Here is a 24,121-nt window from a genome sequence, read left to right as displayed (position 1 = left end):
GTTCTGTCTCAGTGTTATCACTGCTACAGCCTGAGTTCGATCCTAGACCAGGGAGGTAACCCACATATGGTGCAGCAGACCACTTCTGTTTCACCCACTGCTCCCCTCAGGAGTGTATTTCAATAAATTCACCTGCTCTGCTCCCCACTCTATCTCTGGTAAATCCTCTTCCAACCCTCCCGCCCCACACCTCTGGACTACACTCCAGTTCTTCTATGCCAAAACAAACAAACAAAACCACATATGTCTGATGAGCATAGATGCAAAAATCGTCAACAAAAATCTTTAAAAAAAGGGCCTCCCCAGTGGCGCAGTGGTTGAGCGCTGGGTTGAGAAGCTGCCCACGGCCTCTGCAGCACAGGTTCGATCCCCAGCCACCGGGCGAGGGTCCCACATGGCGCGCAGACCTCTCCTGCCGCCCGCTGCTCCCCTCAGCAGTGTACTTAGTCACTCTGTCTGTACTACTCTCCGCTCTGGCTCTGGTGAATTCTCTCACCCTCCCGCGCCTCTGACTGTACCAGTGCTTGTATAAACAAATAAATAAATCTTAAAAAAATAAAAAAAGGCAAAGTAACCTAAAAAGACATTTAAAAAAAAATCTTAAAAAAAAAAAAACTCAAAACCACAATGAGATATCATGTCACACTTGTGACAATACCCCACATTTAAAAAAAAAAAAACCTAAAAGCAAAAACAAAACCAGAAACAAGTGTTGACAAGGCTGTGGAGAGAAATGAAATGAACCCTCACACATTGTTGGTGGGTATGTAAATTGGTGCAGCATTTCAGGAAACAGTATGGATTTTCCTCAAAAAAACTAAAAATAGAGCTACCATATGATCCAACAATCCCATTTCTGGAGATCTATCCAGAGAATATGAAATTGTAAACTTGTGGAGTTATATGTGCCACAATTTTTATCACAGCAGTATTTACACTAAGACATGGAAACAACCTAAATGCTCAACAATAGATAACTGGATAAAGATGTGGTGTATCTATACACAATGGAATACTATTCAACTATGAAAAAGATGGAATTTTGCCATTCACTTGTACCCTGGTTTCTCAGTTCAGATAGTATTGCTGGTAGCACATGTTGATCAAGTAATCTCTCTCTCTCTGTTCTCCCTCTTCTCATTCCCCTTGAAAATAAATCTTTTTTTTTTCCTAAAAGGAAATTTTGCCAATTGCAGCAAAGTGGAAGGAACTCAAGGGGAATACGTGAAGCAAAATAAGTCAAAAGGAGAAAAACAAATACTGGATGATTACACCTATATATGCAACAGAAGGAAACAAAACAGAAGAATGAACAAAATAAAATACAAATAAACAGTGGACATGGACGACAGAACTGAAGTTACCAGAGAGGAAGAGGGTAGAGGGTGGTTTACCTGGGGATTTGAAGTGAGGATAGAGAAAGGGAAGTAGGAACCAGGAGTTGGTAGAGTAGTAACATGTTACTGTCTAAAAAGACCTGAGGCTACCTTGGGTCCCACCTGTTCAGAGATCTAGCAGCTCATTCATCCCTGGGATGTTTCAAGGGTGGTTTCCTAGCTAGTGTGCAATGGCAGAAGTCTTCCAGTTGTTTACATGCTGAAACTCTGCTGGGCTCCATGAAGCAAAGCCATTTACCTAAGATGTCTACAATGCACTACAGCTCATGTTTTCCTGCCACCCCAGATGCTCCACGCTGTCTCCATGATCCAGAAACAAAGGTTAACACCCAGCCCCAGCAAATGACTTTCACCTTCACACTAATTCTAAGGCCAGTTAAGGTTTGGTCATGCAATACCTTGTTTTGAGGCCCTTCTATAATCTTCCCTTTTAGTTTGAGTAAGGCAGGGTCAGTGCTCAACACAACCCATCCTAATACAAGAGATGTTTTCCCAAGTTGAATGCTTCCCAAGGAGGCAACATCCTTGAAAGGAGGAGTTTTAGGAGATGGCAAAGCAGACATGGGGCAAACAAGCCAAATGACAGGTGCTACGGCCTGAAGGGGTGAATAGCCAGTAGGAAGTGGGTATGGTAAGGGCAAAGAATGGCAGTGGGAAGGCCGGCAACAAAGGCTTGAGACTGGAGGAAGAAAGCTAGGGTCTGCAAGGCTGGACTGGACCAGGGTGTCTTCCAATTCTTGGGGCACTAGGACATGCATCCATTTTTTAAAAATCAGAATTCAAATCAGTTTCCTCTAAATTAACATGCTAGTTCTTCTTCACACACTTTTTTTTTGAGGTAACACTGTTTTACAACACTGTATAAGATTTAGAAGTGCAGCATCACACCATTCAGGTGTATGTTACCACACCATACACATCACCAAGGCACCCACCCAGAGTCCTCCACTGTTGTCCACTGTCCCCTCCTCCTCTGGCAGCCTAAATTCTGCAGTCATATTTCTAGGGTTTGTTATTGGTTTGGTTTTATCTGCATCTTTGTTCTGCTTCAATTCTACATATAAGTGACATCATCTAGTATTTGTTTTTCTCTTTCTGACTTATGTCAGTTAATATAATCCCCTCTAATTCCATCTATATTATAGCAAATGGCAAGAGTATATAATTTTTATAATTGAATAGTATTCCATTGTGTGTGTACCACATCTTCCTAATTCATCGATCTGTCTCTGGGCACTTAGGTTGGTTCCATATCCTAACTATTGTAAATAATGCTCCAATAAACACAGGCTTGTAAATATCCTTTTGAATTAGTGGTTTTTTAATTCTTTGATAAATACCTAGGAGTTTAGTTGTTGGGTTATATGGCTGATCTGTTTTTAATATTTTGAGAAATCCCCATATAATCTTCCATGGGGGCTGGACCAGTCTATACTACCACCAATGGTGTATGAGGGTTCCTTTTTCTCCACATCCTTGCCAATACTTGTTACTTTTGGTCTTTTTGATATGGACCATTCTCTCAGGTGTGAAATGGCATCTCATTGTGGCTTTGATATGCATTTCCCTGATAAGTGATGATAACCAATTCTTCTTGTGCCTATTGGCATCTGTTTGCCTTTTTTGGCAAAGTGCCTATTTAGCTATTCTGCCCATTTTGGATCGGGTTATTTGTTTTCTTTTTGTTTATTTGTATGAGTTCTTTGTAGATCTTAACTATCAGCCCCTTGTAAGGAATGATGTGCAAATATTTTCTCCCATTAAATAGGGTATCTTTCTAGTGTTAGTTTCTTTTACAGTGCAGAAGCTTTTGCATTTGATGTAATCTCAATTGTTTTTATTCCCTTCCTTTCGCTGTTGGAGACAAATCCACAAAGATACCACTAAAGCCCATGTTGTGGAGTGTTCTGCCTGTTTTCTTCATGTATGTATGGTTTTAGGTCTTATATCCATTTAAGTCTTTATCCATTTTGAATTGATTTTTGTGTATGGTTTGAGACAGTCGTCCAGGTTCATTTTTTTTTACATGTGAGTGTCCAGTTTTCCCAACACCATTTATTGAAGAGACTTTCCTTCCTCTTCCCATCTCCTTTCCCCTTCTGTCTCCTCCTTGCTCCACTGTCATAGTGCACTCATGTTTGATGAGCACAGGAAAGGAGACAAAAATATTGAGACTGGGAGCTTTGGGACATCCAGCAGAAAAGTAAAAATATATGAAAGTGGATAGTCACACAGTATCTCATGATGCTTTTACAGAAAACGGTTCAGTTAATCTTCCCATTGATACCAAACAATAAGAAGGCTTGAGATGCAAAAAGTTAATCTGAACTCCTGGGCTTCCATCACAGTACACATTCAAAGAACAGTCCTGGCTGCAGGGAGACAATCCACAGTTCCACAATCCTAGCCCTGCCTGGGCAAACTGGCACCAAGAAGCATTCCATCAACATAACGTCTTCCCCACTGGGCACTTCTGTCCTCATTCAGAAACTGCTAGGGAGGTTATGTGCCCCTAGACACACTGGCTGAGGCCTGGTCTGGCATTTTATTGCTAACTGTTCCTCTAATTTTAGGACCATGCCATTTCCATATGCACAGTTTTTACTCTCTGTTCAACTATTTTTCATTCTTAGGGTTTTCAATCAGAACAGGCTGCCTCCACTCCCATGAAAAATTAAAAGGCTAGGTAATATTTTGCGTTTATATAGCTCTGCAATTGATAGTGTATATTACTCTTCATCATCTCCTTTATTCTCACTCCAACCCTGTTTTGTCAGCAGCATCATTTTCATTTTAGAGCTGGGAGGCTGAGGCTCAGAGACTTTAGGACTTACCTGCTTCCAGAATGGAGCAGCTAAGCCAGGTCTGAGGACTTCTAGCCAGTGCTCACAATACTGTGTCCCAGCTGCTTCTCAAACTGAGGAATAGCAGGGCAGGAGAGCAGGCATCAGACTGGCTTAGCCTTAAATTTCACTACATCTGCTGTGTGGCCTTACATAGGTGTGTTCACCTTCCTGGGCCTTCTTAACTGCACATGGCACTAACATGGAGGACTGTTCTGAAGATAAGCCTCCTGTACTTGCTCAATAAATCTGGGTCACACCCCATCGTGCAATTCTGCTGTCAGCACTTTGACGGGACACAGACGAGAGTCTTGAAAACAACTTTGAGAAAAAGTGCAATTTACCTGTTTGCCACCAGAGTGCAGTCAATTTCTGGTCTCTTGGTTTTGGGAATGACATACAGTGGATACCTGTCCCCGTGTCGAACAAACACATGGACTGAGACCAGCTTAAAATGATGTGGGGCATGACCTGTGGGAAAGAGGCACATCCGGTTATCAGGTAGCAACGTCATTCCCGTTCACTCTGCAAAGGCGGGGTGGGGTGAGCATGATTGTCCGGAGCCGTCCGGAATATGTGCCATGTTGCATATGCTTGCCATGAATTCGCTTTACCGTTTCGCCTATTGGAGAACCACAGGTTTTTCCTGTTAAAGCACATAAGACTGGGAGGTACAGGGGGAGGAGCTACGAGGGTATAAGAAAGGAACCGCAAGGGACTGTGAGAAAGGACTGCGAGGAGACTGTAAGGAGATACGGCAAGGGTTACTGCGAGAGGAGCAGAGAGAAGGCCAGGGAAGTAAGAAAGTCAGGATAAAGGAAAGACATGTAAAAGTAGGAAAAGGATAAAGGAAAAATAAAGAAGCAAACGCTAGCGTCAAGTTATCAAGCCCCTCATTTCAATCCTCAGCCCTTCTCTTCCCGTGCCTCCGAATCCCGCGGGTCGGGACACATGATGGAGGGGTGAGTAGGAACGAGGGCCTCTGCATAGCCTCACAAGGTAGGGCTGGTACGTCCCAGGCCCCCAGAAGTCACCAGGAGACTCGGGGCAGGGTGGGGGTGGATGGTGGTTGGGGGCTGGATGCCAATGAAAGTAGGAAATGACAACAATGGGGAGGGTTGGGGAGGGGGCACACAGAAATACTGGCAACAATGACTTTGCGACTTTGCTTAAAGCTCTCATGAAGCAAAGCAGGGCACAAATAGATATTTCATATCATTCTTTCATACACTTTCAAAAAAAGCAAAGCTCAAAGTAGTAATGTTTTCCCATACTGTCAGAGCAACCTATGGATATCCCAAGGCCTTGGGGAGAGCCTGCCTTGAAAGGGGGTAGCTGAGGGTGATGCTCTTGAGCCCACCCAGGCTGCCCTTCCATCTCGCTACTGACTCAGTAAAAGCCATGATAATGACAAATGTTTGTGGAACCACATGCTGAAGCACGTGCTATTCAAAGGGGTCACTTAATGCTCCCTGAGAGCAGCTACTGAAGTTACTCCCATTTGACAGATGACGAAGCTGAGACCCAGGGACTCACTCAAGGGCACAGCCTGTGGCGGCTGCAGGATCTAGCTCCTCACCACTGCATTGTGTTGCTCAAAGAACTAGTCCCCAAAGAGGTGTCTGTCCGAGTCCTGAGCCAGGCAGCGGGCCAGGCCTACCTTCCATGCTCCTCTCAGCCACACTCGGAATGTTGCAATACAGGAGAGCTTCGTAAATGGGATCCATCACAGGGGGCTCTGTGACTGGGTCGGGCATGATCCTCTTTCGACTCTTGCTACTCACACCATTCTTAGCAGCCGATACAGGGATCAGGTGGACTGTAAGGAAGCAAAGCAGGTCACTAGAAGCATCACTGTAGCTTCACTGAAGTTACTTACTATTCTCTACTTCAGAATTAGGGTGCACGCCAACAGAGCAAAAGGTCAGGTCTCATTCACAAACCATTCCATAAGCCCCACTATGCCCTGTCTCTTTCTACACTGCCTTCTCCTCACCAGTGATTATGAAGCCACAGTGGTGGGCCATTCCTGAGAAAGGCCTTCACTCATGGAGGTACAGGAAGAATGGACACACCAAATTTATGAAATCTTATTACTTTGCTCTGAATGAATGGCCTTTTTATTCTGTAAATTGTAAGGAGGGAAACCATCACCTACTGGTTACCTACAAAGTGTATCTGATGTATCTATTTAGTAGCATCTGCTTTGTGCCTTGTGGAGCCCAGAGCCTGAGCATAGGCACCTGCTCATTAATTCTTACAAGAGCACTTTGCAGAGAAGAGAACCAAGGATCCGGGGGGAGGAGGAGACACTAAGGCATATTTGGTGGACAGAAATCCACCTCCAGCTCACTCTTCTACCTCCAGTCCAGGTCCATACCCCACCCCCCAGAATTCCCCCTCCACCCCTTTCTTTAGATACCACACACAGTCCAGCAGTGTTATGTCTATCCATGTACTGTCCTGTCCCCTTTTCTTTTGGTGAAGCACTCCTTCCTCTCCCCTTGTGGTTCTGGATGAACTTCCAGTTGCAGTGCCCCTGCCTGCTGGATAGGATGGACATGTGCCAGGAGCCAGTGAGGGTAGTGACTGGGCAACTAGACTCCCTTTCCTTGAGGGAGGTGATATACAGACTTTAGCAGAGAGCTATTTTTACTTCTGGCTGCTGATGTCTAAGAATGAAGACTTGGGGCTGCCCCAGGCATCTAGTGCTTCCATGGACAGCCTCTGTCTGCAGTGGAAGAGAATGATGCTAAGTAAAGACAAGCCAGACCAACAAATAAAAGGAACCAACCAGAGAAACAGAGAGTTACCTGAGGACATCCATCTTTGAAGTCAAAGTCAGAACCTCTCTTAGATGTCCCAGTTACATAAGCTGAGAAAGTCCTCTTTGCTTAAGCTAGTTTGAGTTGGGTTTCAGTTACTTTCAACCAATTGTGCCCTGATTAATACAGTTTATCAATTATTTATTAGCAAATGTGAGTGTATCATCTGGGTCAGTGGTCCCTCATCTCTCCATGCTCTTTGTAGCACCAGAATTTCTGAAGCTTCCTACGCAAAAATAGTTTCATGTTTTTCATCCACCAACTGAGGAAAAAACTGTGCCCGTGAATTATTTATATTTGGAAAGTTTTACTAATGACCATAATGTATACAAATATTTGAACAGTAATAAAACAAGGCCCAATCATCAGTCTAAATCCACTTACATTGCATAATTTCTTCTACAAATTCTTCTAAATATATATTCAAAACTTCCCTTTAGCAAATACATGTTATACACAAAGGTAAAAGGCAAGCAATCCGCTGAGAGGGAAATGTGTGCAACATACCTGACAAATTATTAATATCCAAAGTGCCTATGAGCTCCTGTAACTAAAAAATCAGAATGGGATGTGAGCAGGCTAATTAGAGAAAAATAAATACCAATGGCCAATAAACATATGAAAAGATGCCAATGTTATTCACATTTAGAGAAACACAAAACAAAACAATAACGGGACATGAGTCCCCACAGATGAGAAAAAGCATGTTTTAATCTCATTTCCGGGAGGTTGTGAAACCATGTGACACCAACTCACTCCATACTTGCCGGTGACAGTGGAGACAGGAGCCATCTCTCAGGGGTTCGGCAATAGCCACTGAAATGTTCTGTGTTTTATCCCAGGTCCCATTATTCTAAACTTTGGACTCTATGCTAAAGATGTCAATTCCCACTACTAAAAGGTCTGACCAAAACAATTCACTGCAATGCTGTTTGTAACAATAAAAAGGGAAAGAACCCAAATCTCCATCATTAGCAGAATAGAATGTTGCAACCACGGTGTGGAATATTCTGCTACAGTTAAAAAGACTGGAAGAGAATCAGAGAGAAATGAAAGTCACTGGACATTTATATAATCCTCTGTGGAAATAACAAACTATAAATGTCTGACTTTGTAGACACTGTTTATTATGTAATACACAAAAGTAAATGCAAAGAAAAATGTCGACAAGCACACCCATCACAATAGACAAAGGTTTCCTCTGGGGAAAAGTGGAATGGGTGTGAACAGGTACTTTTATTCATTTCTCCATAAATGTCTGTACTGGTTTATATACCCATATGTAGATACATTTACAGTAAGCATAAAGAACATATTATGTGTGTTTAAAAATATATGTGTATCTATATACTGCCCAGATCCACTTATTTTTATACAATAAGCATATTTTCATTCATTACTTACGCTACTTGTGTTAGCAAGACATTACAGAGCTCCAGAGCTGCTCCTTCACCAAATCAAAATTGACCCTTCATTTGGTCCTAAAGTCTCTTCTATCCCAGAAGCTGGAAGGGGTGAGAAATGCCAACACACGGTTGAGGTGTCCAGAATTAATTTACTAGATGGGGATCTGTGCCAGGGCAAGGGAATGAGAAAAATAGATGTCCTAAAGCAGTGTCCTAATGACCCCAGTCTGGCTGGCTGTGGGGCACCCCTCAGTCTTTGACTTTTATGAAATGGTAAATCCTGGCCTTTGGCTGTGCTCACGGGCAGACTCCCTTTGAGTCTGAGCTAGGCAGAGGTGAAAGTAAGGAGACATGATAACATGAGTGACACAGGAATGGAGAGGCATGGGCCCTGGGTGTCCCAAGGTACCCATGGTTTGCTGATTAATCTGTAAACATACAGGGTCAGGCTCCTTGGGCTACCATGTGGGAGTGGCTGTAAGCTGAACATTTGCCTCTCCTGAAAATTCCAAATTTATGTTGAAATCTTAAACTCCTGGATAATGATATTAGGCGATGGGGGCCTTTGGGAGGTGACTATATCATGAGGGTGGGGCTCTCATGAATGTGATTTATGCCCTTAAAAATGAGATCCAAGAAAGCTCCCCCTTTCTTCTGCCATGTAAGGTTACAGCAAAATGATGTCATGTTTTGACACTGGACATCTTGGGTTCCAGAACTGAGAAAAAGAAATTCCTGCTGTTTATAAACCACCCATTATGGTATTTTTGTTAAAAAGCCCATGGGAACCATGGTAGTTGAGCCCATATGACCCATCCATGACCCAAGGAAGCAGTGGTTTGAAAGCCACAGATAAAGACTAGATGATAATCTGAGTGAGAACATCCATCCACAAAGATTTTTATCTTCTGTTTCCTTTGGCCTTGGGGCCTTACTGTCTTACCCACCAGCTGTTGAGATTACCCTATGCTCATCGAACCTTCCTAAGCCACCAGGACACAGGGTCAGTTCATATGGGGTCTCTGGAGGAATCCTCCAGACATTATACATTCAGGAGAGGTTCTGATGTATGGAGGTCATGGGGTGAGACGTCTCCATCTTCCTGCACACCTCCCCTAACTTGGATCTCATTGTTCTGAACTGCTCAGAGACTCCTACTCCTCACTCCCACAGGTTGTTTCTCACCCATGCTTCTCTTTTTGATTGCAACTTATCTTCGTCCCACCTCTGTTCCCCAATCTAGCCAACTCCATAACTGATCCCAGTAGCCATGTCTTTCAGGAAGTCCACCCTGACTGCTCAATTTCAATACTCCTCTTCCATGAGCCCTACAGATTCTCAATGTCTTTATTGTTCACACCATAGTACACATAAGCTGGGGTATTCACAGGTTGTCAACTTTCCATCCCAAATGTCCAGAGGGTGAGGACACTGTCTTTTTCATGTTTATATTACTCTACTGACAAGCTTAGGGCAGATCCTCCAAAAAATACTTGCTAAACTGAAGGTCTGCTCTAAGGCAGGCTCTGTGCTCCATTCTTTTGGAGAAATACTTCACTGAGTCCTCACATGGGAGCAATGAAATAAAGGGGTTGCCTGACCAGCCTGGGGGGGGGGAATTGTCTAAGCAGGTTTCCTGAAGTGACACTCAAATCTGGGTCCAAAGGGCTTAAGTGAAGCTGGCTATGTGGAGCAGGCCAGATGAGGGACAGTTGTTTATGGACAAGAAGCAGCAAGTTGGCTGAAGATGCCCTTTTGAGGCCTGGCCCAGAAGGCTCCAGCAGGGATGACATGCAGGGAGCACTGAGAGAGCTTAGCTGCAAAGGAGGGGAGGCTGCTTCTGGTCGGGCTTGCCACATCAGCTATCCCAGATTGCCTTGTTTATCTGGACAAAGAAGGAAGAGGGCAAACTTGGGGGCTATGGAACAGACTCTGAGGCCTGGGGGTTCAGGGCATGGCTTCTCCTGGCAGGGTCTGCCCAGGTTTGGTTCCTCCAGCTGCCCCATGGAACAACTGGGAACTCTGCTAACCCCAAGCAGTTGACAGCAGCTCAGATGTCATCAGGTAAATAAAAATAACTGGGGGATGATCAGAAGGGAGAGTGGGCATTCGGATAGATGAAAGGATAGTGGATTTCTCTGTGTAGGTATAAAAATCCCCACAAATGTAAATGAGTGCCATTGTACTACCATGGCCAACGTGAATGACAGAATAAGAGACATCTTTTACTTGGTACAAAGGCACACAAAAATTTGTCCATGGTGTGATTTCCAAGTAGTTTCTAAAAGCCACTTATGGAAATAAGTCTTTCATTTATGGTTGTTTTACCTGCTCATCTAGTCTACAAACAGCTTCGTCCTGTTGACACATCTATAACCTTCTGGTATTAAGATACAATGGGGACATTGGAGAGAACATTACCTCTAAAGAAGTCCCTTGGGTCCCTTCACTCTTAAAAGCAGCAAGTGAAACAACCAGGTATTGTTTCGTGTGGGTTCCCATTCCAACTCCTTTCCCCCCCTCCTCTCCTTCCTCCTTGCGCAGATTCATGTGCATTATTAGCAAGCATTCCTGCAGCTATGACTCCAGTATAAGCCCAACTAGCTTGCACTGCTTTGTCCAGCTTTGGACCTTATCCTGGGAAGAGTGACTATGAGCCAGGCACTGGACCTCAGGCAGAGGCAGGTCAAGGGACTTGCCTGGGATCACACAGCCTGAATCCCAGGCCTGCTACTACACCTCTTCCATTCAGACATGTGACATTTTATTGAATGTCTGCTGGGAATTCTTCAGAACTCAGAGAATAAGGCCCAGTATTCCTGGAGTTTACAATCCAGTTGGAGAGGTTGATCAGATATTAAATAAGAAAAGGGAAACAGAAAGCATATGGTTTAAGAGGAAAATGCCTTCTTAGTCATGGTGTTTCCCAAACACCCCCAGTTTGAGGGTGCAGGTGCAGGATGGTGCAGTAAAGCCCTGGATATAAGGGAAATATTGGGAAGTCACCATGATAGTGGGCAAGAAGAGCCTTTCGGGTACCAAAAAAATACAAAGACACTAATTCAAAGGGGACATGCACCCTCCCCACCCCCCGCCATGTTTACTGCAACATCATTTATGAGAGCCCAGCACTGGACACAACCTAAGTGCCCAGTGACTGATGAATGGATAAAGAACATGAGTATATGTGTACTCATATGGAACACTCAGCAGCTATTCAAAAAAGATGAAATCCTGCCATTTGAAACAACATGGATGGACCTAGAGGATATTATGCTTAGTAAAATAAGCCAGACAGTGAAAGACAAACTCTAAGATTTCATTATTGTGGAATATAGAGAAAACGAATAGATGAAGTAAGTGAAACACAAACTTTTAGACTATAAGACTGATGAGCAGTTACAGAACAGAAAGAGTGGATGGTGGGAAAATCTAAACAAATGGGTCAATCACTTTTAGTGATGAACCTAATGGACTTCATACATGTTGGCTTTAAATAAAATAAAAAATAAATTAGGGGCCTCCCTGGTGGTGCAAGGGGTTGAGTCTCAGCACTATGAAGCTATCCATAGCCACCGCAACATGTGTTCCATCCCCAGCCAGGGAGGTGACCCACATGGCTCAGCAGATCTCTCCTGTCTCGCCCTCTGCTCCCCTCAGCAGTGTATTTCAGTAGATCTGCCTATTCTGCTCCCCACTCTGTCTCTGGTGAACCTTCTCACCGCCCCCTACCCTCACATGTCTGGCCTACACCCCAGCTCTTGTGTGCATAAATAAATAAATCTTAAAAAAATAAAAAGTAAATTAAAAAATGAAAGAGTAGCTCGGGGCAAAATACAGCCTCTCAGTGAGTCTTGGCTCAGGAGGCAACACTATGATCGTGTCTGGAGGGAGGTGTTTGATCAATGATGATTTGCTTCCTTTCATTTTTCTTTATTCTATTGATGGTCCCCATGGACTAGAGGAAAGGAGGGAAAGGGTGCAGGGTCAGTGTCAGATCATAACTTAACAGCACAGGCTCCTACTTCACAAACCCATCTGGTCTTGGGTCTCTGGCCCCCTTAGTTATTTCCACGGAGTCAGTAGGCAATGGTACTGCAGTCGTGACCTGGGCATCACTTTGACTTGGCCTGGAACAGGTCAAGGCCTTTTCTCCAGGCACCAAGCCATTACCCATGGTGTCCAGCTTCTCTTTCCATATCAGGGCTGTAGCCCTAAGAGAGGACAAAAATTTACCAGCATACCTGGCCTTTTCCCACCTTAGAACCTTCTTTAGATTCCAGCCTTAAGAACCGTCTTTACTATGCAAGGATCTCAAAGTCAACTCTGACAGAGAACTTGAGGTGCCCAATCCTGGGTCAGGTCATCATCACTCCCTGTGGAGTTGGCTCCTCCCTCCACACCTCCCCAGGGTCATGATGGGGACTATCACATTGCTCTTCCAGGACCTTGTCCTAGCATGCTCACTGGTTCAGGGATAGAAATGTAATTCTAACTGTGCCCGAAAGTGCTTTTTCCAGGACAGAGAGGCATCCCCATGTGGAAGAGGCAGATTTACAGGTTTCACAGGAATTCTGGAACCTCTGAACCCCTGCCTTGAGCATCCCTGTCTTAGCTGCCTCCTGCTATTCCTGTCCTCACAAGGACAGCTCTTTCTCTGATTACAGCAACATCCTGGCAGATTAAAGTTAGGTGTCAGGAACCCAGAGGTGTCCCAGCCACGGCTCAACTCTGTCTCCATCACTCTGCATTTAGCTCCTGCACAGGTCACACCACTGATTGCACTACGAGGACCAAGTCATGGTCCTATCATCTACTTTTTACCTTCCTGGCTTCAATGTCTGCTCATTACTGGGATCTCAGTCTGGGTTGGTCATCTCCTCTTGGGACTATAGTGACCTCTTTCTGAGGACTCCTCTTTTCACTACCACTAAAGTCTATCATCAATGGTTCCTGCTGCCACAGCTGTCCATGGTTCTGAATGCAGAGAGTGGTATGAGACTTGGGGGGTGGGTCACTGAGTCACAAAGACCTGGGTTCAAGTCCTGTTACTTCCATGCTGTGTGACCGTGGCAATATTTCTGCCTCTCTGTGCCTCATTTCCCTCATCTGTAAAGTGAAAATTATAATAACTATCGCAGGGAGGTGGCGAGGATGACTTGGAATGTGACAAAGGATCAGGTAGTGCTATATTCATGCCTATCCCTTTTTTTTTTTTTTAAGATTTATTTTATTTATACAAGTGCGGGGGTACAGGCTAGAGGCGCGGGAGGGTGAGAGGATTCACCAGAGACAGAGTGGGGAACAGAACAGGCAGACTGATGAAATACACTGCTGAGGGGAGCAGCGGGTGAGACAGGAGAGGTCTGCCGCGCCATGTGGGATTCTTGCTGGCCGGCCGGGATCAAACCCACACTGCAGATGCTGCAAACAGCCTCACAGGGCGGTGCTCAACAGCCTGCGCCACCAGGGAGGCCCCCATGTCTGTCCCTTTGAGGTGGCTATCCCTTTTCCTGACAGGCTTTTAAAAATACGTTCTCTTCAACCAGGGATCAGGAAGGGATATTGACCCTCACAGAAGCACTATGAGCCAGCTTCCTTTCCCCTCTCAAATACCCCAAAACTTTAGCCGACATTGAGCCAAAATGGCACCTTCTCATCAACTGAATGCCCCTAGTCCTTCATTTCTTCAATGTTTTCCTCCCAATACTTCAAAAGGCTCTTGAATGCTCTCTCCTTCACTGGGCTGCCAAAAAAATAATGACTTGCTCTACCAGACAGTTCCCAATTCCTCAGTGCTCCTCAATCCTTACCTTACCTTAAATGCCCATTCTGCCTCTCCTCCCTCCTGAATCTTAGTATCTCTGTATGCAATTATAAACCAATTATAAACCAGAATCATGACACCAGAGCCTACAAGTCTATCACTTGCCTTCAGGAAGGGAAGTAGTGTTTATATGAAACATGAAAAATTAAGTCTGTATTTGTACATTTTGAGAGGCTCAGTTTCAAGAAGACAAAATTGACCAATCAGTTGAATCTACTTTTCCTTTCTGCTCTGTCCACTTCAGCCACAATACAATACCAGTCTTTCTTGCTTCCGCCATTGTTATGCTTCATCCCTTATTCTTGTTGCCTCATGGAGGACCACGTTAGGAAAGAATCTAGGAAATGCTTTTGGTGCCAATGAGCAGCTCAGTCCATTTAGGGAGCCAGAGAACCACAACAGGGGTGAGGCTGAGGTTTGGACTCATGCCTTCAGCTGTTCGAAAGCTCTCATCTTTCCTTGCCTGACCCTTCCTTCTGACATCTGCAGAGAACAGAGGCAGGGCTTTCACTGTGGCCTCAGCTTAGCTCAGCTGTGGCCTCCCAGAGGGGGCAGGAAACGTCCATTCCTTTGAGGACTACTGATAACTGGCCTTGACCTGACTTGGGACCTTTGGATTAAATGACACAAGCACCAAGGACTCCCAATCAAGACCAAAACTAGAAATGGAAAATAAGAGATGGCAGGACAGCAGCAACTCACTGCCCCTGATTTATGGAGAAAGAGCCTCGGTCAATCCTAACCACCTCAGAGCCGGGGTCTGCTCTGCCCTCCTCTTTGAGAATCTGATGAAAGCTACTGATCCTCACCCTTGAAAAGGACTGTATACACAAGCTTTTGAATTTGATTCTGGGGCTCTAAGGACCCCGAAACATATCAGATGACACAGGTGTCTGTGGACTCAGGCTAAGAACCCAATGGGCCTGGAGACAGGATTACAATTTCAACAGCCATATGAAGAGATTTTTCTCTTTTCAGAGTGAAAAGGGATCTTTACAATTTACATAAACATGTTTTCATGCTAAAACTATACCTCAACACTGAGGTGTGAAAACCCACAGTGAACACTGTGGTGTGTCTGTGGGGTCGGTATATTGCCAGAGGTTAAACTTGCGCTTTTGTCCCTGGCTCTGACAGAGGCACCAAGGCCCAAGGATGTTTTTCTCTTCCCCCAAGAGGTACAAATGTTCCCTACGTCTCAAAGGTCTGCCCCCCCTGAGGTCACCAAATCATCTGTCCAGGAAGGGCGGACTTGTCATTGGCCCTCTGTGGAAAGGACTAAAGGAGAGAAGGCCAAGAAGGTGGGGAAGCCATGAGGAGGTGAACTCTGAAAAGGAGATAGTGCAGCTGAGGCAGCAACTCGCACCCTAGGTCTCTAGACTTAATAAAAACCAGTCACTCCACCCTCTGATTGATACCCAGGGCCCTGGCAGGGTTCCAGACTCTCAGAAGACAGACCCCCTAACCCCTCATGAAAAAGAGAGGGAGGCAAGGAGAGGCAGGGATGATGGTACAGATAAATCAGATGGTACAGATAAACCAGAGCAGCCCAGGAATCAAGGTTGCTTCTGCCCGAGGCAGCCCAGTTCTGCTGGGTGTCATGCCAGGCCCACCAGCTAGGAGGACAGCAGTGGTCTCAGAGCTCTCTCTGGCAGGCACACCTGACTGTACCTCCAGTTCAGGGTTCAGCTTCTGCCCTCAAGACCTCATTCCCGCTCAGCTTCACAACCCCCTTCCCCAAGGTGGAGCGTCTCTCAAGACCACAGGGCTCGGCCTCTGGTGACCACCTACTTCACTTCAAGGGGGCACTTTTCTCATTTTTAGTGCCAGCAACTTGGGCAGGAGCCCTACTGCCAAGACAAACAGGGAGGGGGTCCCAGCTGGTCAGCAGAGTTGATACAAACTTCGCCTGAGCCGCCTCCTATGCTTTTGGCCTCCTGTGCCTTTGGCTCACCCCCATTCAGAGGCTAGTTGCCCCCGTGTAAACACCTGCTGCCCTCTCTCCCATTTTGTCTAACTCTTAATACCATCTTGGTGATCTGCAGATAATGACTAAATTCACTGACTACTTTCATTAATGCTTTTAGTTTTACAAACTCGCCTTACTTTTTTCCTCTCATCTTAAGCGGGAGAGTCCTGTTGTTATCAACACTGCTGACTGAACCCCCACACACCCACCCACACACACACCCTCATATAAAAATTCCTTACGTACTTCTAGTTAATATATTGTGGACAGTTATCCAAGTCAATACAGACTGTTCTATGCAATCTTTCTTCCTATTATAAGCAATGCTGTGATGAGCACCTTGGAATATATAGCTCTATCCTCTCATCTAGTATTCTCAGGAGAAATTCTGAAAAAAAGCCAGGAAAAAGGAATGAAGGTGATGGGCCTCCCCTGGTGGCACAGGCGGTTAAGGGCCATGCTGTGAAGCTGTCCGCAGCCTCTGCAGCGCTTGGATCAATCCTGGCCAACCAGCGAGGGTCCCACATGGCGCAGCAGACCCCTCCTGTATCACCTGCTGCTCCCCTCAGCAGTGCATTTCATCAGTCTGCCTGTTCCGTTCCCCACTCTGTATCTGGTGGATCCTTTCATCCTCCCGCACATCTGGCCTGTACCCCGGTTCTTGTGTAAATAAATAAATCTTTAATAATTAAATAAATAAATAAAAAGGAAGGAAGGAAGGAAGGAGAAAAATAGTCTAGGGAAAAGAAAGAGAAAGGGAAGAGGGGCAGGAAAGAGGGAGAGCTGGGTGGGTGAGAAGAAAGAAATAATGTTACGTCCCAGTGTAACTGCCCTATGAGCCTCAGAGGTGACGAGAACTGATTTATCAGATTTCATTTTGTTACTTATCTATAGTTTTTTTCAATCACAGATCTCTGACTCTGTGGTAGTTAGACATGAAACATTCAGAGGTAAAACTCAGAAGTTGAACAGAAAGTAAATCTGAGGAAAGGATCAAAATTAATTTAATTTCATTTTTTTATACTTTTTTAAAATTAATTTATTTATTTATACAAGAACCGGGTTACAAGCCGCATGCACAGGAGGGTGAGAGGATTCACCAGAGACAGAGTGGGGAACAGAATAGGCAGACTGACGAAATACACTGCTGAGGGGAGCAGCGCAGCGGGCGAGACAGGAGAGGTCTGCTGTGCCATGTGGGACCCTCGCCGGCTGGCCAGGGATCAAACCAGTGCTGCCGAGGCTGCGAGCAGCTTCACAGCGCTGTGCTCAACCACCTGCGCCAAAAGGGTAGGCCCCAAAATTAATTTTAAAATACTAAATTTAAACTTTTAGTTTAAATTTAAAGGATGAGAGGGCAATATTGTGATAGATCTTAGGTTAAAAATACAATTCCTCATTTTAAATTCCTCCAACTCACCAAAATAAAAGCCAGGAAGAACCTTGCAGTGGCTTTAAAATAGCATCTACCAGGTTCATTTGCTTCACAGAAAGTTGCAATACTAAGAACCTAACATTATCAAGTCAGGACTTACTGTCTACAGTACATTAAAGCCATGCCATTGAAGGGCTGGATCCCCTAAACCTCACCATATCAAGATCTTCATGATCCCCACATAACACAAGTTCCTAAGACACAAGCATTTCTCCTGGGCACAGGGTGAAGAGCAGGGATCCCAGCCCCTGGCAGGATCTAAGTCCAGGCTGTTTGGCAGCTGAGGCACTCACTTCGGCTGTTACAATCCACATTTGTGTCAGCAAATCCCTCCTGAAGATGCCACGGACCTTTGGACCTGCCGGGATGCTAACTGCCAGCTTCAGGGTTGCCAAGCTGAGCAGGCCATGGTCTGAAGGATCAAGGTGAGTCACAACAAACAGGTCCCTTTCAGGGCTCACCCTTCTACTCAGAGGCAATTTTCTTTTCATTCATGCACGATGCCACCAATCACAGTTATTTTCTTTCCTCACAGAAAACAGATCCAAAGCAGCATATAAAAAAGGGAGGGGAGCTGAGTGAGAGGTGGAGTAAAATGATGGCTCTGGAGAGAAGAAAGTACCAGAAAAATACAGAACACACATCCCCCCACACCACTCATATATACGCCCCCCACATACACATATGCACATCCCACTCATGCACACACACACATGCACACACCACAGTTGCCACACTTGTATGCTCAACACATTCACACAAACACAGCTGGTTAAGCTGGGGCTCTCCCATAGCCCACATGACAATCTGGGGCTAGACAGGCCTCCCTCAGCTTCAGGATCAGACCTGTTCACAAGGCCCCACCTCTGCCTCTGGTTAGTCTCCTGCACGGCCCTGTCTTGGTCTTTACCATGTACCTGCACCAACTCTGCAGGGTTCCAACTCTGCAGCTGAAGGGGCTCCACAGGTGGTGACGGTAGAGAAGGAGGAGTCTGAGCTCCCCTTAAAGGGGCCACCCTCCCAGGCTGCTGGCTTTTACTGACTGCCCCTGTAAGGAGCTGTGGGCCTCAGCTTGTAGGAAAATCTGGTTTTTCAAGAGGCTGGAAATTTGTGTGAAATTGCCTAGTTTTAAAACATTGGTAAATAAATTAAAAAAATGTAAAAATAGCAGCTGGGCCAAACAAAACAAATCCACAGGCTATTGGTCTAGAGCAGTTTCCACATGGTCCCAGGAGGCCTGACCCCAAGCCAGGGCTTCATGAACAGTGAACACAAAGTCCCTGAACAGGATTCTCTTAGGGTCTCTCTTATCCTCTGACCTTGAAATCTACACTCTGGAAGGACACTGCACCCATCTGGACCCAACTTCTCCTCTAATGACCCCTAAGCACATCATGAATGCCACTGCTCTGCCCCCAGCATGTCCAGTGGTCTGGGCCTTGCCCAGCTTTTTGTCTGCTCTGAGCACTCTCCCTGGATCTCCTTATCCAGAGCTACTGAGCCATCCACCCCATATGGGTCACTTTCCAGTCCAGAGCATGCATGTCCTTCAGCCTTGGGCACGCTGACCCAGATAGAAATGGGATGTTTATGTGAATGAATGAAGCAGCCTCTGAAATCCATAGCCAGATTCCTATGTGTCAGTGGAATCTTCCCCTATTCTCTTACCACCCTGCCCCCTCTTCCCCACCACCTTCTACGCAGCCCCACAGCATCACCCCAGGTTGCTTGGCTTTGCTTCTTCCTTTCAGGGTCATCAGCACCATCCTCAGTCCTTTACTGGATGAATAAAATGGCCAAGTTGCCTCCAGGCTTCATCCTCCCACCAGCCTCTGAGTAGGTAGTTTTCAGATTCTGTGCACATTAGATTCAAGCAGGGAGCTTGCTAAACATGCAAATTTCTACTTTTCACTCCCAAGATTTGGACTCTATAGGAAGGGCCAAAAAAAAAAAAAAAAAAAGCACTCTTTTTGCTTTTGGAACAAGCATTTTTAACAAGCTTTCTGGGACACTCGGATCAAGATGCTGAAAGGCCACACTCTGGGAGACATTGTCCGGAATTGTGGTCTTTCTAAGATACAAATCTGAGGGTGTCTTCCCTGACTAATGGCTCCCAAGCCTTCGATAAAATATGGTGATGGAAGTGGCCCTGACCTCAGTCCAATGTCACAGCTACACACAAGGTGACTAATCCAGCCCCCTCTCTCCCTCTGTCTTTGCACACCTGCCTTCCTCCACCAGGAATGCCCTTTCCAACTTCCTTCTTGGTCAACACCTACTCATGCCTCAAGGATGAAGCTTGATGACACCTCTGCTGGAGTCTTCTCCAACCTCCCAGGCTGGATTAGCTCCTGTCCTCTAGCTCCCCTATCATCTTCCCAAAAATTATCTCTAATTCAGTTTCATTAACAATAGTAATTCTAGGTGTTTTGCAAATATTAGCTCACTTAATCCTTTACCAACCTTATGAAATAGGCACCCTCATTATTCACATTTTATAGATGAGGAAAGGTGGCTTGGAGAATGTCAACAACTTGTTTGAGTTCACACAGCTGATAAGTGGCAAGACAAGGACTGACCTAGGCACTCTGGCTCCAGTCCATTCTCGCCCACCTCCCTGCAGCCATTGCTGCCACCCCTCTCCTGCCCTGGCATCTTGCATGCTGTGCGAGCGTCTGCTCATCACTCTCCTCCAATGTATAGCGAGCTCCTAGAGGCCCTTGAGCGATAACTCACAGTCCGGGGTGCAATGGAGGGAACCTGAAAACATATACTGAAGGGCAAATCTGTGCATACTCCTGGCACTGGATCCACAAAGATAGATAACATTCATAAAGCTTTGGGGTCTGAAGAGACGTTAAATGGAATCAGGTTAAATGACTCATGTTCTACTCTTTATAGAGAAATGCACCCCAGTTTGCATACCACCCATTCCACCTCTGCAACACTGACATGTAGAAAGTTCAGACTTATACTTAACTGGCACATGTCTCCACCACCAGGTGTGCTACACAGCACCGGTCTGAGTCCTGCACAGAGTTACTTCAGACATCAAAGACAACCCTGGCTTTCACTTCTCCAGGTTTCCCTCCCCCTTCCACCAAGGATCTGAACTTTCAGTCCATCTTGGACACTTCCCTCTGACATGCTCTGGTCAACTGGAGTCCCACCCAAGAAGTGACACCAAGCTATGGGTGACATGTGCCCAGGTTAGGCTGTCCCCAGTCATGCCAATGAACTGATCAAAAACAACTGAAACATATGCTATCTCAAAGGCTTTCCCTGACAACTGGAGTAACAGTAGCCCTGGCAGCCTCTGAGGCACAAGAGTCCTGGTTTCTGAGGATGGCACATGGCAATGTGGCTTTACTATGGTTTTAAAAATTTGCATTTGGCTGTTTGACCGTTCGTTTGATTTCTCTATCTTCCACATATACAAGTAAGACTATCTGGTATCTGTCTTTCTCCTTCTGATTTATTTCACTTACATATTATCCAGCTCCATCCATGTGGTCACAAATGGCAAGAGTTTACCTTTTTCCTAGCTACTAGTATTCTAAGGTGTATATATACACCACTTTTTCCTGATCCACTCATTTGTTTTAGAGCATTTAGGTTATCTTCATAGTATGGCTATTGTAAATGTTGCTGCAAGATCACAGGAGTGCATATATCCTTCAAATTAGTGATTTTATATTCTTCAGGTAAATAGTGGAGATACGGTGGTAGTTCCACTCCACCTTGGAGTGGAACTGTTGGGTCACATGGTAGGTCCATATTTAATATTCTGAGAACCATGACTACTGCCTGGAATGCAAGGTTCTCACACAAGATCTCCTCTCTCACACCAACATCAAAGAGCAGCAACCGTTAACTCCATTTTACAGAAGAGGAAACAGAGGCTCTTGGAAGTGAAACCTGCCTAGCACGAGGCTGCTAAGAACAGGATTCAAAGCCAAGGTAGCTACTTCAGAGGCCGTGGGTTTCTGTACACTGCCACGTGGGAAAGGCCAGCAGTAAATGAGCATTAAAAAAGCATTAAGGTTGGAGTGATGCAGGAAAATGGACGATTACAAATGAGCAGAAACATAACTATTCCTTCACAAGTGTTCACATCTGACTGTCTTTTCTTGCTGCCCAAAAAGAGTCCCTCATTATGAGAAGCCATTTTTCTACTTGCATGTGTTTTAACTAGAACAACTAAAGATATTTATGCCTTACTTGTTCTCTCCCACAATCTGAACATCAGAAATTCAGAATGTTCCTATTTCCAGACTAAAAGCCATCAAGGACTTGAAAATACAAAGTAAATGATTTTCATTAACAGCTGTTAGCACAAAACAAGTCATTAACATATTTTTAAATGAACATATTTTGAAAAACTATAAACTGCACCTTTATCTTGTTTGGATTCTTTCCCTACCACTTTAGCCCCCACTGTGTTGAAAATTACCCAACACAAAAAAGTAGGTAATGAATATATGTGGGCTCACATATACACTTTCTAATTCAAGAAGAAGGAATGTTTATTTAAACAATCAAATGTTTAAATTTTAACCTGCGTCATAACTTTCTCATATTTGAAACATCAGAAAATGAAAACTACCAACAAGACAAAACAAAATGCAATTATTTCCGAAAACAAAACTGCCTTGCTTACTTAAAGCATGAAGAAACAACCAAGTCATATTTGATAAATTCAAATATATCACCTACAGGAATTATACGAGCTAATTCGGTATTCAAAAATTAGTCAAAAGAAATGGAAAAAAGAGTCCTTACATTTTGGGATAAGGGTGAAAACGTAAGTATTATTTAAGAATACCCCTCTGTATTATGAGTTAGTGCAATTTCTTATTCCACTATGATTAGCAGTCAATAAAGCAAATAAAAACAATTAAATTTCATATTCAGAGATATAGGTAGGTGCCAGAGTTACAGTTTACCTAGAAGCAGAAGAGTAGCAAGAACGTCCATATCTTAATACCTTCCCGGACTGCAACAATCCAAGAATAAAGAGCACAGACCCAGGCAGGCTCATTTAACCAGCAAAATTTTCCTTAAAAAAGTATGGCTGAAAATTGGCTCTCCTAAAACAGAAGGTACTTTCAGAAGAGTTATATAAGCAAAGTACACAGGCCAATTCAGGGACATGGAAACCACCTCATGCAAGAGAAACGCAGCAAACACAAGTAACCCACATTCATGTCTCAGAACTTGTCAGCTTCTCAGAATAAAATTCAAGTTTGATTGTAACATCCTGCCTTTCCAACCAGAGGGTGGAAAAATTTTTTAATGAAGTTATAAACAAACTACTGAGAGTCCTAGCACATTTTTTGGAAAGGATTCATATTTAACAGTTCATTAACCATCTGGAGTATCTTGGAATTTCTTATGCTCACCTTCTCTTGGACTCTTTTACTATTCTGGAAGGATCTAATAAGTATCTTTCATTCTCTTTACATGAGAAAGAGCCTGGCATGTGTACCAGCTGTGTGCATGGGGATATGTCACAAAACACAGGTGGGTCAGGAAACTTTTCAGCATCTCTTTTCTTCAAACCACTTGTTCCAAATGCCAAGACTGCCCCACGGTGCTCCATGCACTCAGAACAGCCCATTCCTGCACCACCTGCTCTTCTATCCATCATTCAAATAGCAACAGAAACACCACCTCCTTACAGAGCCATCCCTGGTGGTGATGGGTGCCAACCTTTTGTCTCCCATTCATGAGGGCGAGGTGGTTAGATTGAAAGGAGGCAGGTGACTGCAAACACAGTTCCCGCATGATACAGGCATGTTCCTAGGAAGGAAAGGGAACTCCAGCCAGCCTGCTTTTCAGAGCAAGTGCAGTCCCACTCATTCATGTGACAATCATTCACAAAACACCTACTATATGGTTGGCATTGCTGGTACTTGGGGTACAGAGGGAAACGAGACATGGTCCCTGGTCCCGAGGAGCAGACTGTCTTGCAGAAGGAAAGGACAAAAGAAGTGAAGATCATGATACTGCATGGTTAGTGCAAGAAGGGGAACAGGCTCAGGGCATCCTGGATGTACACCAAAGAAGCACTAGGCACAGTTGGGGGGGTTCATGGAAGGCTCCCGGAGAAGAGGGCTGAGTGAACTATGTGGATGGAGGTGAGGAGGAGAGCACTCCAAGCTGAGGGGGCTGATAGAACAACCCTAAAGAGACTGGCACATGCAGAGAAGAATGTCAAGCAACTTGGCAAAGCTATGAAATAGAACAGAAGTTGCGAGAGGGGCCACAGGAGGGTAAGGGGCCTCCCAGAAGACCGAAAACCACCACTGAAGGGTTGCTGCCAAGGAGGTGTTGGATCAGCTCTGTGTTTGAGGATATCTGCTCTTGGAGTAGAGAGGTGCATAGACTTGGGGTCCAGCCTGAGCACAGGTTCCCAG

At 44.9% G+C, this 24,121-nt stretch overlaps 1 protein-coding gene across 1 annotated transcript in view; it reads right to left on the bottom strand.

Moving 5' to 3' along the window:
• The window catches only part of PXYLP1 (2-phosphoxylose phosphatase 1), a gene marked incomplete at both ends in the record, with an annotated part of 41,558 nt that overhangs the window by 16,847 nt on the left and 590 nt on the right, over positions 1–24,121 (bottom strand). Inside the window, 2 exons of the mRNA XM_084232476.1 lie at positions 4,585–4,711; positions 5,901–6,059. Coding sequence (XP_084088602.1) covers positions 4,585–4,711; positions 5,901–6,059 — 286 coding nt within the window. The remainder of the gene's footprint in view (positions 1–4,584; positions 4,712–5,900; positions 6,060–24,121) is intronic.

Source organism: Talpa europaea (assembly GCF_964194135.1).
Source record: "Talpa europaea genome assembly, chromosome: 4".
NCBI lineage: Eukaryota > Metazoa > Chordata > Mammalia > Eulipotyphla > Talpidae > Talpa > Talpa europaea.
Note: the sequence above shows the minus strand (reverse complement) of the source record. Positions and strands in the feature narration are given on the sequence as shown.